Genomic DNA, 12,952 nt, shown 5'->3' with positions numbered 1-12,952 from the left:
TGACCACCTGTGTGGGGGAGTGGCACTATATGTGAAAGAAATAACAGAGCCAAATATAGTACAAACCTTACATGAATCCGTCCATACCATAGCTTCTGTATGAATAGAAATTCCATACTTGATTAATAAGCGTATAATAGTAGGAATATACTACCGATCGCCTGATCAGGATGGTGATGGTGAAATGCTCAGGTAGATTAGAGAGGCTACAAATATGTAAAACAATAATAATGGGGAATTTCAACTATCACCATATTTACTGGGTACATGTCACACCAGGACAGGATGCAGAGATAACGTTTCCAAACACCATTAATGATTATTTCTCAGAGCAGCTAATCTTGAACCCACAAGGGAGAGGAAATTCTTGACTTAATCCTAAGAAGAGTACAGGATCTGGTCCAAGAGGTGAATATAGCTGAATTGCTCAATAAGCAATCATAACACAAATAAATTTAAAATCCTTCTAGGAGGGAAAACTACTAAAGATACCCACCATAGTATCATTTAACTTCAAAAAGGGGAACTACACAATAATGAGGAAGCTAGTTACATGGAAATTTAAAAAAGCAGTCACAAGTAAATGAATGCAAGCTGCATGACACTTTTTAAAAACATCATAATAGAGGATCAAATTAAATATATACCCAAAATTTAAAAAAAGAGGACCAAAAAATACCACCGTGGCTAAACAACAGAGTAAGAAAGGCAGTTAGAGGCAAAATAGCATCTTTTAAAAACTGGAAGTCAAATCCTACTGAAAAAAATAGAGAAAAGAGCTTAATCTCAGCCAAATGTAAAAGTATAATTAGGCAGGCCAAAAAAGAAATTGAAGAGCAACAAACAAAAGACACAGAAACAAACAGCAAAAAAACCTGAAGTACATCAGAAGCGGGAAGCCTGCCAAACAATCAGGGGGCCACCTGGACGATCGAGGTGCTAAGTAAGGGTAGTCAATTATTTTTGGCCACGGTCCAAATTTCTTGGTGAAACTATAGTCAAGGTCCAGATTCCAGAGAAAATCATAAAAATAAGTGAATAAAAAGATTTTGGGGTCTATTCAAAAGTGTCTGGCAGTCCGAATTTGGCGCACGGTCCACTTATTGACTCCCCTGTGCTAAAGGAGCACTCAAGAAAGATAAGACTGTTGCAGGGAATAATATGATTAGAAGGGAGCACAAGGGTCATCTAGTCTAACCCCCTGCCAAGACACAGGATTTGTTGTGTGTAAACTATCCCCGATAATGTCACGGCTAACCTGGTGGCTGAACTGTGTGACTTTGTCCTCACCCATAACTATTTTACATTTGGGGACAATGTATACCTTCAGATCAGCGGCACTGCTATGGGTACCCGCATGGCCCCACAGTATGCCAACAATTTTATGGCTGATTTAGAACAACGCTTCCTCAGCTCTCGTCCCCTAATGCCCCTACTCTACTTGCGCTATATTGATGACATCTTCATCATCTGGACCCATGAAAAAGAAGCCCTTGAGGAATTCCACCATGATTTCAACGATTTCCATCCCACCATCAACCTCAGCCTGGTCCAGTCCACACAAGAGATCCACTTCCTAGACACTACAGTGCTAATAAATGATGGTCACATAAACACCACCCTATCCCGGAAACCTACTGACCGCTATTCCTACCTACATGCCTCCAGCTTTCACCCTGACCACACCACACGATCCATCGTCTACAGTCAAGCTCTGCGATACAACCACATTTGCTCCAACCTCTCAGACAGAGACAAACACCTACAAGATCTCTATCAAGCATTCTTACAACTACAATACCCACCTGCGGAAGTGAAGAAACAGACTGATAGAGCCAGAAGAGCTCCCAGAAGTCACCTACTACAGGACAGGCCCAACAAAGAAAATAACAGAATGCCACTAGCCGTCACCTTCAGCCCCCAACTAAAACCCCTCCAACGCATTATTCAGGATCTACAACCTATCCTGAAGGATGACCCAACACTCTCACAAATCTTGGGAGACAGGCCAGTCCTTGCCTACAGACAGCCCCCCAACCTGAAGCAAATACTCACCAGCAACCACATACCACACAACAGAACCACTAACCCACGAACCTATCCTTGCAACAAAGCCCGTTGCCAACTGTGCCCACATATCTATTCAGGGGACACCATCACAGGGCCTAATAACATCAGCCACACTATCAGAGGCTCATTCACCTGCACATCCACCAATGTGATATATGCCATCATGTGCCAGCAATGCCCCTCTGCCATGTACATTGGTCAAACTGGACAGTCTCTATGTAAAAGAGTAAGTGGACACAAATCAGATGTCAAGAATTATAACATTCATAAACCAGTCGGAGAACACTTCAATCTCTCTGGTCACGCGATTACAGACATGAAAGTCGCTATTTTACAACAAAAAAACTTCAAATCCAGACTCCAGCGAGAAACTGCTGAATTGGAATTGATTTGCAAATTGGATACAATTAACTTAGACTTGAATAGAGACTGGGAGTGGCTTAGTCATTATGCAAGGTAGCCTATTTCCCCTTGTTTTTTCCTACCCCCTGTCTCCCCCCCCCCCCCCCAGACGTTCTTGTTAAACCCTGGATTTGCGCTGGAAATGGCCCACCTTGATTATCCTACACAATGTAAGGAGAGTGGTCACTTTGGATAAGCTATTACCAGCAGGAGAGTGAGTTCGTGTGTGTGGGGGGGGGGGGTGAGAAAACCTGGATTTGTGCTGGAAATGACCCACCTTGATTATCATACACATTGTAAGGAGAGTGGTCACTTTAGATAAGCTATTACCAGCAGGAGAGGGGGTGGGAGGAGGTATTTTTTCATGCTTTTTGTGTGTATATAATAAGATCTTCTACACTTTCCACAGCATGCATCCGATGAAGTGAGCTGTAGCTCACGAAAGCTTATGCTCAAATAAATTGGTTAGTCGCTAAGGTGCCACAAGTACTCCTTTTCTTTTAGCATTATATTGCTGATTCATGTTGGGGTTGTGATCCACCACAACACCTAGATCCTTCTCAGCAAGGGTGCTGCCAAGCCATTTATCCTCCATTCTGGATTTGTGCATTTGGTTTTTCTTCCCTATGTGTAGGGCCTTACATTTCTCTTTTCTGAATTTCATTTTTGTTGTCTATAGACCAGTTCTCCAGTTTATCAAGATCCCTCTGAATTTTTGCTCTGTGCTCCAAAGCGTTGGCAACCCCCCTAGCTTGTCATAGGCAAATATGATCAGTATGCTCTCTATACCTACATGCAGGTCATTAATAAAAGAGTAAAACAACACTGGAGCCAAAACAGATCCCAGGCACAGCCCCACTTGAGACCTCCCTCAAATCTGACATCATTCCATTAATAATTTATCTTTGTTTGCAGTTGTTTAACCAGTTATGCATCCACTTTATGGTAGTTATGCCAAGCCTGCATTTCTCCAGCTTACTTATCAGAATATCACGTGTGACAGTCTCTAAAGCCTTGCTGAAGTCCGAGGTTTATTATACCCACCACATTCCCCCATCCACCAAATCAGTTACCCTGTCAAAGAAGGACATGGTTTGGCATGACTTGTTCTTAGTAAATCCATAAGGACTCACCCCTTCATCTTCCAGGTATTTGCAAATTGAATGTTTTATATATTGCTCTAGTAGCTTCTCAGGTATCAAGACAGGCTGGCGGGTCTGTAGTTCCCTGGCTCCTCCTTTTCCCCCCTTTTAAAGATGGGCAGTACGTTAGCCTTTCTCCAGTCTTCCAGCATGTCTCCTGTTATCTCTGAGTTTGCAAATATTATTGCCAGTGGCTCCCAGATTTCTTCAGCTAATTCCTTCAGCACACTCAGGTGAATAGCATCTGGCCTTGTTGATTTAAATTCATTCAAATTGGTCGGAAGATCTCTGACGTGTTCTTTTCTTATCCCAATCAGCGTCCCTTCCCCTTTTTTGTCTCTGAAAACTTTGCTAGTCATCCAGTCACATGTTATTTTCTAAGAGAAGACTAAAGCAAAGTAGCCATTGAGCAGCTCTGCCTTCCTAACATCTTCCGTTACCAGCTCACCTGCTCCCTTGAGCCGTGGTACCCCACCGTCCTTGATCTTTCCTTTTTTTCCCCAGACAAATTTGTAGAACTTCTTCTTGTTGTCTCTAACATTCCTTACAATGTAACTCATTCCTTGCCTTGGCTTTCCTGATTTTGTCAGTACACATTTGTGCTACTCCGATGTATACTTGCTTGGTGATATGCCTCTCCTTCCATTTCCTGTATGTATCCCTTTCGGGTTTTACATAGTTAAAAAGCTCATTGTGCAGCCACACTGGCTTCCTGTGTTTCTTCTGATCATTCCTCGGCATTGGAATAGCGTGACATCGAGGCTCTAGTATTACATACTTTTACGAACTGCCAACCCCCTTCAACTCCTTTTCTTCCTAATTTCTTTCCAGGGGACCTTGCCTACTATTTCTAGGAGCTAAATGAATTCTTTGCAACTGTCTTCACTGCAGAGGATATGAGGGAGATTCTCACACATGAGCCATTCTTTTTAGGTGACAAATCTGAGGAACTGTCCAAGAATAAGATGTCAATCGAGGTGGTTTTGGAACAAATTGAGAAATTAGACAGTAATAGATCACCAGGACTAGACAGTATTCAACCAAGAATTCTGAAGGAAATCGCAGAACTTCTAAACATGGTATGTAACCTATTACTTAAATCAGCCTCTGCACCAGACAACTCGAGAACAGTTAAAGTAATGACAAGTGTTAAAAAGGCTCCAGAGGCAATCCTCAAAATTACAGGCTGGTAAGCCTAACTTCAGTACCAGGCAAATTGGTTAAAACTATGGTAAGGAACAGAATTATCAGACATACAGTATGCTGGGGAAGAGTCAACACGGCTTTTGTAAAGGGAAATCATGCCTCACCAATCTATTAGAATTCTTTGAGGAGGTCAACAAACATGTGGACAAGGGTGATACAGTGGATATAGTGTACTTGAACTTTCAAAATGCCTTTGACAAAGTCTCACACCAAAGGCTCTTATGATAAGTAAGCAGTTGTGGGATAAGAGGGAAGGTCCTCTCATGGATCAGTAACTGATTAAAAAACAGGAAACAAGGGTTGGGAATAAATGGTCAGTTTTCACAGTGGAGAGAGGCAATTAGCCTCGTTGCCATGGGATGTTGTGAAGATGAAAAGTATAACTGGGTTCAAAAGGGAATTAGATAAATTCATGGAGGACAGGTCCATCAACGGCTATTAGCCAAGATAGTTAGGGATGCAAGCCTATGCTCTGGGTGTCCTTAAGCCTCTGACTGCCAGAAGTTGGGACTGGAAGACAGGGGATGGATCATGTGACAACTGCCCTGTTCTGTTCATTTCGTCTGAAGTATCTGGAACTGGCCACTATCAGAAAACAGTATATTGGGCCAGATGGACCATTAGTGTGACCCAGTATGGCCGTTCTTATGTTCTTAAAAGTTTGCTTTAAGTGTTTCACCTACGAACTCTATTGCTGAGATGGTATCCAATTTGCCAGGGCAGCATTCAACCGCCTTAACCATGAGAACATTCTTTCTATTCCTGAAATCCAATCTTATTCACTACACCCCTCCAACTTCAGCAACAGAAAAGGCAGGAGTCCCCTTTGTTACACAACCCCTATTCATCCCTAAAGCATGGTCCATCCTGAGCACGGAATGAGGCAAGGGTCCTGGGGGGAAAAAAGTATGCAATCATATAATTAAAGACTGTCTCATAACACATATGCACGAGGGGGCCATATTAAGGCAACCTTAATTCTGGCATTTCCTAACTTTTGAGTGCTTGACTTTGCACACTGTTAAAAAGATACTGAGGTTGACTCAGATTTCAGCCATATTGCTGATGGTAGTTTATAAGATCAATGCTACGTCAATAGCCCCCAGCCTGCTAAACAAGAGCATGCATACAAGGAAGGGGAGGAGCTAGGGGGTAAGTCTACTTTCAGAATGGAGAGCACAATTTAGGGCAAAGTCATTTTTCAATCCCATGTCAGAGTGCACAAGAATCAGGTTCAGATAAATTACAGTAATACCCACAGTACCTTCTTCATAGCTTGGCACTTAGCAGTTTCAGAAAAGCCAATTGTCTTATCAGGAGAACAGATCTTGATAAATGGAAAGTTGGATTCTTCTGCAATCTTTGCTGCCAAGGCAGTCTTTCCACTATGTGGGGGACCTGTACAAAGGAAGAGATACAAGTCAGAAAGAGGGAAAAATAGATTTTGCAAGGCTCAAGGTAAACTATATGGACTTGAGCAAGTTAATAATCTTATTCACAGGGACTTGACTTTTTGAAGTGACTCTTTACTCATAGAAAGATGCTGTCAGCATCCACCCCAAATCCCGCTTCACCTCCAGCATTTATAATAGTTTTAAATATAAAAAAAAGTGTTTTTAATTTATAAGGGGGGGTCGCACTCAGAGGCTTGCTGTGTGAAAGGGGTCACCAATACAAAAGTTTGAGAACCCCTGATTTACAGAGACTATTTGGACTCCAAGGAGTGCGACTTTCAAAAAAACCCAAGAACCAAAAAGATGCTGTGTGTCTTATTGAGCTGGCTGACTACTGCAAAACATTGGACACACTTGCTTGGATTTTAAATGAATTTTCTTAAATTACATTCATGCCCCCTTGTGCATTTGCAAACGAGTGGGCTCGCAGGAATTCTATGTAAATGTTGAAAATACCTGCGAAAGGCAAAAGTGGAATTTGTAACTGGAAACTCACACCAGAAACCTAATTCCTCACTTACAGACAGCCCCCAAACCTGAAGCAAATACTCACCAGCAACTACTTACCACACCACAGAAACACTAACCCAGGAACCAATCCCTGTAACAAACCTCGTTGCCTACTCTGTCCCCATATCTACTTTAGCAACACCATCAGAGGACCCAATATCATCAGCCACACCTCAGGGGTTCATTCACCTGCACATCTATAAATGCGATATATGCCATCATGTGCCAGCAATGCCCCTCTGCCATGTACATTGACCAAACCGGACAGTCTCTATGTAAAAGAATAAATCGACACAAATCAGACATCAGGAATGGTAACATACAAAAGCCAGTAGGAGAAAACGTTAATCTTCCTGCACAGTCTATAACAGATTTAAAAGTAGCCATACTTGAACAAAAAAACCTTAGGAACAGACTTCAAAGAGAAACTGCCTAACTAAACTTCATTTGCAAATTTAACACCATTAATTTGGGCTTGAATAGGGACTGGGAGTGGATGGGTCATTACACAAGCAGCTTTGCCTCTCCTGGAATTAACACCCCCCTCATCAATTATTGGGAATGGACTACATCCATCCTGATCGAATTGGCCCTGTCAACACTGGCTCTCCACTTGTGAGGTAACTCCCTTCTCTTCATGTGTCAGCATAATAATGCCTGCATCTGTAATTTTCACTCCATGCACCTGAAGAAGCGGGGTTTTACCCATGAAAGCTTATGCCCAAATAAATCTTAGTCTTTAAGGTGCCACCAGACTCCTGGCTGTTTTTGAGGATACAGACTAACACGGCTAACCCCTGATACCAATTCAACCAGGTATCAAAAAAAAATAACATACATGCTACATGCCGAACCAAATGAACGAATAATACAGAATGTGTAGGTGTCACACACTAGCAACAAACTGCTCACGAACAAGCAACAAACTAAAGAGTTACTCTCAGGAGCTACTCACTGAATAACTTCAAGTAACATATCATACAATCACAGAAGATGAGGGTTGGAAGAGACCTCAGGAGGTCATCTAGTCCAACCCCCTGCTCAAAGCAGGACCAATCCCCAACTAAATCATCCCAGCCAGGGCTTTGTCAAGCCGGGCCTTAAAAACTTCTAAAAGATGGAGATTCCACCACCTCCCTAGGCAACCCATTCCAGTGCTTCACCATCCTCCTAGTGAAATAGTGTTTTCTAATATCCCACCTAGACCTCTCCCACCGCAACTTGAGACCATTGCTCCTTGTTCTGTCATCTGCCACCAATGAGAACAGCCAAGCTCCATCCTCATTGGAACCCCTCTACAAGTAGTTGAAAGCTACTATCAAATCCCCCCTCACTCACTCTTCTCTTCTGCAGACTAAACAAGCCCAGTTTCCTCAGCCTCCCCTCGTAAGTCATGTGCCCCAGCCCCCTAATCATTTTCTCTACCCTCCGCTGGACTCTTTCCAATTTGTCCATATCCTTTCAGTAGTGGGGGGCCCAAAACTGGATGCAGTAGTCCAGATGTGGCCTCACCAGTGCCAAAGAGAGTGGAAATCATTCCCCCTCTATTCAAGGTATCAAATCAATTCAAGGTAACTGCAATCTGCTCGCAGGCTGGTTACAAACAAAGTCAAAACTGATCGAACAGGTTATTAGTTACAAATTATTCACCCCGCTCTAGTGTTTCAAGAGCAGCCATAGGATGGACAATGTCCTACTCTCCCTCAGAACCAGATAAACCTATTTTAATATCTGATGCAACATTAATTCATCTAGTCATTTTGCCAGGTACTAATGATACTTTTCTTTCTGATAAGTGGACTTCACATACTACTGGATGCCTAATCCAAGTACTTGTATGTGATAACTGCACAGACTGGATTGTGTGTGTTACTCACTTTCAGACATTAGTACCCCTAAACTCACCTTCTAAAAGAACGCTAACCAGCGGAGTGCGGTCACTGTTTTTGGTTTGCTGGACAAGCAATTCTCCATCTTCCAGCACCCTTGTTACAGGGTCTCCCCACTGGATAATGCCATTCATGATGTAACTTGCATAATCCTCCTGGTTCGTTCCAAATGCCTGTGTTTCGGAAGATGAAAAAAATATTCTCAATAGTGAGTTTTGTTTGATCACAGGAAAACATGGCAAGGGCAAGGACAAAACTAGAGTAACAGGAGCTGTGGTGGGCTTTTTCAATATAATTATGAGAGATTTTGGTACACATTTTAACTGAGTGAGCAGTTAAATCATACATTTACCAGTGATGTAGTACAGGTTATCTTAAAGGACCATAGAATAAGATGTTATTGCCTATTTAGCAAATGGTAACTTCTAATCAAGTACAATATCATCTACCCCTATGTAAATTACCATTAGGTTCTGAAATCATCTACACTTTACTAAAAGATAAGTTCTCTTCATCAGAGTCCTAATCCTCCTGCCACTGAATTCAATGTCAAATCTCTCATTGATTTCAATGAGATTAGGCTAACGACCAACTAGTATGTACTGCAAAGTGAAGGGTCCGCTCTTGCAATCGCTCTATTTGACACTTCCCATGCGCAGAGAGGCTGCAGAACAGAGCCCTAAAATGATGGGAAAGAGACAGAGTCTCAGTTCATTCATGTTGAACAGTATTCAATTTTATTAAGCCACAGAAATGATCTCAAAAGCCATGCTGCAACATTACATTTGTGCATGTGCACAGATTTGAAGTGGTTGCTGTATTCATTGATTAAGGAAGCACAAGTTCTTCTCCTTGCCTCACTGCTTTATTATATGAATTAAATAGGTCCCACTCACCGGCTTGATATCATTCTCCAGAGAGGCTAAGAAGTCTCCCCTTGTCACCCGCAGACACTCTGCCGTCTCCATATTCACTTCCACTTTGGTGGTGGCCTAATTAAATTACAAGGAAATGGGTTAACATACAGTCTCAGAGTACAAGTTATCTCAAAGGCAGTGTTGAACATCATTCTCTGTATTCATAGGATTTTGATTCTGTAGCTAATTATACACCAATAAAACCTAAAACAAATCTTCTTTAACAACACATTTCAAACATGAATATCGAGTACTCCTGGAGTAGTTTTCATCTCCAGTGTGAATCACAGCCATTAGCTAGTTCTCACATGTCAGGTTGTGAAGCATTAATATTAACATTTTTCAGGGTGGGAAACTGAGGGATGGAGTTTAAGGGCTTGATCCTGCAGAGTGTTCAGCACCTCACAAGATGTGGTCCTGGAGTTCCTGGCTCCCATTTCTCCACTCTGATCATGCTCCCACCCAACCCCTCAAGAACTGTCTTTACGTGGGAATTTTAAAACCCTAAATGTTTGGTTTTTTGCTGTTTTTCCTATATGTGTATCAGATGAACCATACTTGAGAGCCCATTCTAATTTAGAATCAGACTGCCTTCCTAAAAATGGCACTATTAATATTGTTTAGAAGAGCTGAACCCAGCTGGGAAGTCTCACACACAGCCTCACATCAAGAATTGCCTTTTCCAGGTCTAAAAAGGACTCCCATTTCCTTCAGTTCAGCCCTCCCAAGAACTAACAGGCAAGCTTTAAAAAGTAGTGAGCAGGGGTATATACATCCTAGACTGGCAGAGACTCTGGAGCCCTTTTCACCCCTTACAAATGGCTTGTCAGTCACAATGAAATGCACAGGTAACACAGTGCATTTTAACTCACTGTCAACATATTATCAGGAAACAGCCCTCACAGCCTGCAGAATCTTTTCATCAGAATGTGTACAGCTCCTTGCTGTACAAACCACACTCACTGGCTAGGATTAGCTGATAGGTCTACGGCACTTTGAAATCTTGACTGCCCTGGGCAGCAATCAGGAGTCATAAGTGGATTTAAAGAAACTTTTCAGGTCTTAACACGATATAGATAAAAGAACTGGTTCTTACTACTGGCACCACTGCCACAATTGCCTGCCGACCCTGAGCAGAGGTTCGCAGATACAAGGAGAAGGTGTAAGTATAAAGGGGGACGGAAGTCAAAATTTGAAAAAAATGATTTTCCTATAAAGTGGTAAAGTACAAGTCAAGTTTGAAAGAACATGATGCATTACACAGTAACTTCATTTTACTTACTGTCATCAGGTGATGTGTCTATCAACACACCTTGGACAGATTTCATGATCCTTTCTACATATTTCCCATAATATAAGATTTATTTTTATATTTGTTACTTTGGGACTTAAATAGATTTTGCTCTTTATCTCCAAACTGTACATATTTTACAGTTAAAATGACTTCTGACCCTTACTACACCAGGCACCATCAATGTCTACAGGGTCATTTAAATGCACCAAGCTGGATGGCTCAGGAGATTAGTATTTGGGATTCAAAGACATTCACCGGGCCCAAATCCAATCGAGGTGCTGACAGTACCTGAAACTCATTACCACCTAAACATCTCATGCTGTGACTTGTGAAGGCAGCATTAACTCTTGGAGTGAGAGTAAGTTGTCTGCATGTGTTGTTGAGTATTTTAATTTAATTTCTGTCTGTGCACCCTGAGACAAGATGGACACATCTGACAAGTCCAATCAATGAGTGTTTTCCCTCACTGAGTGTCAACTGAGAGGCAGAGTCATGGATGGGCCATGGAGACCAGACTCCCCTATGATTCCTAGAGGTGGCATTACTAGACCAGGGCTGTTCACTGGTAAAGTGGGAAAAGTTTACCTTGCCTCTGGCTCATATGCAAACCAGGCACAGGATGACTAGCGATTAATGGGTTCCAGGGATGTGTATCTGGAACCTTTGAAGAGAACTGAATTAAGCTTACCCAATGTACGGTGGGGGACCACTGCTCAAGGGAGAAGCAGAGCTGCTTTCAGCCTTCTCACAAAAAACAACATGTGACTAGATGACTAGCAAAGTTTTCATAGACAACACAGGGGAAGGGACGCCGATCGGGATAAGTAAAGAACACGTCAGATCTTCTCACCAATTTGAATGAATTCAAACCAGCAGGGCCAGATTCTATTCACCCAAGGGTGCTGAAGGAATTAGCTGAAGAAATCTCGGAGCCACTGGCAAAAATATTTGCAAACTCATGGATGACAGGAGACGTGCTGGAAGACTGGAGAAAGGCTAACGTACTGCCCATCTTTAAAAGGGGGGAAAGGAGGAGCCAGGGAACTACAGACCCGCCAGCCTGTCTTGATACCTGAGAAGCTACTAGAGCAATATATAAAACATTCAATTTGCAAATACCTGGAAGATGAAGGGGGGTGAGTCATAGAATCATAGAATATCAGGGTTGGAAGGGACCACAGGAGGTCATCTAGTCCAACCCCTTGCTCAAAGCAGGACCGATCCCCAATTACATCATCCCAGCCAGGGCTTTGTCAAGCCTGACCTTAAAAACCTCTAAGGAAGGAGATTCCACCAGCTCCCTAGGTAACGCATTCCAGTGTTTCACCACCCTCCTAGTGAAAAAGTTTTTCCTAATATCCAACCTAAATCTCTCCAGTAAGTCCTCATGGATTTACTGAGAACAAGTCATGCCAAACCAGCTTGATTTCCTTCTTTGACAGGGTAACTGATCTGATGGATGGGGGAATGTGGTGGACACAACATACCTTGGACTTCAGCAAGGCTTTTGAAACAGTCCCACGTGATATTCTGACAAGTAAGCTGGAGAAATGCAAGCTTGGCATAACTACCATAAAGTGGATATATAATTGGTTAAATAACTGAAAACAAAGATAAATTATTAATGGGATGATGTCAGTTTGCAGGGAGGTCTCAAGTGGGGCTGTGCCTGGCATCTGTTCTGGCTCCAGTGTTGTTTAAACACTTTTATTAATGACCTGCATGTACATACAGAGAGCATACTGATCAAATTTGCCTACGACAGAGAGTGGTTGCCAACACTTTGGGAGTACAGAGCAAAAATTCAGAGGGATCTTGATAAACTGGAGAGCTGGGCTATAGACAACAAAAATGAAATTCAGAAGAGACAAAAGTAAAGTGCTACAGTTAGGGAAGAAAAATAAAATGCACAAATCCAGAATGGGGGATAACTGGCTTGACAGCAGCACAGCCGAGAAGGATTTGGGAGTTGTCGTGGATTACAACCTCAACATTAGCCAACACTGCAATGCTGTTCCAAAAAAAGCAAACGTAATTTTAGGTTGCATTAACAGTGGATAGCACTGAT

General features: G+C 42.3%; 1 protein-coding gene across 3 annotated transcripts in view; it reads right to left on the bottom strand.

Annotated features, from left to right (window-relative positions):
• Window positions 1-12,952, bottom strand: part of NSF (N-ethylmaleimide sensitive factor, vesicle fusing ATPase) — a 187,089-nt gene that overhangs the window by 44,176 nt on the left and 129,961 nt on the right. For all 3 annotated transcript variants that reach the window (XM_073325854.1, XM_073325855.1, XM_073325853.1), the window contains exons 13-15: window positions 9,570-9,665; window positions 8,690-8,846; window positions 6,085-6,218 (exon numbers count right to left, since the gene is read on the bottom strand). In XM_073325854.1, the coding sequence (XP_073181955.1) occupies window positions 6,085-6,218; window positions 8,690-8,846; window positions 9,570-9,665 (387 nt within the window). The remainder of the gene's footprint in view (window positions 1-6,084; window positions 6,219-8,689; window positions 8,847-9,569; window positions 9,666-12,952) is intronic.

This window comes from Lepidochelys kempii, chromosome 27, assembly GCF_965140265.1.
Source record: "Lepidochelys kempii isolate rLepKem1 chromosome 27, rLepKem1.hap2, whole genome shotgun sequence".
NCBI lineage: Eukaryota > Metazoa > Chordata > Testudines > Cheloniidae > Lepidochelys > Lepidochelys kempii.
This window is presented reverse-complemented; position numbering and strand designations above follow the sequence as displayed.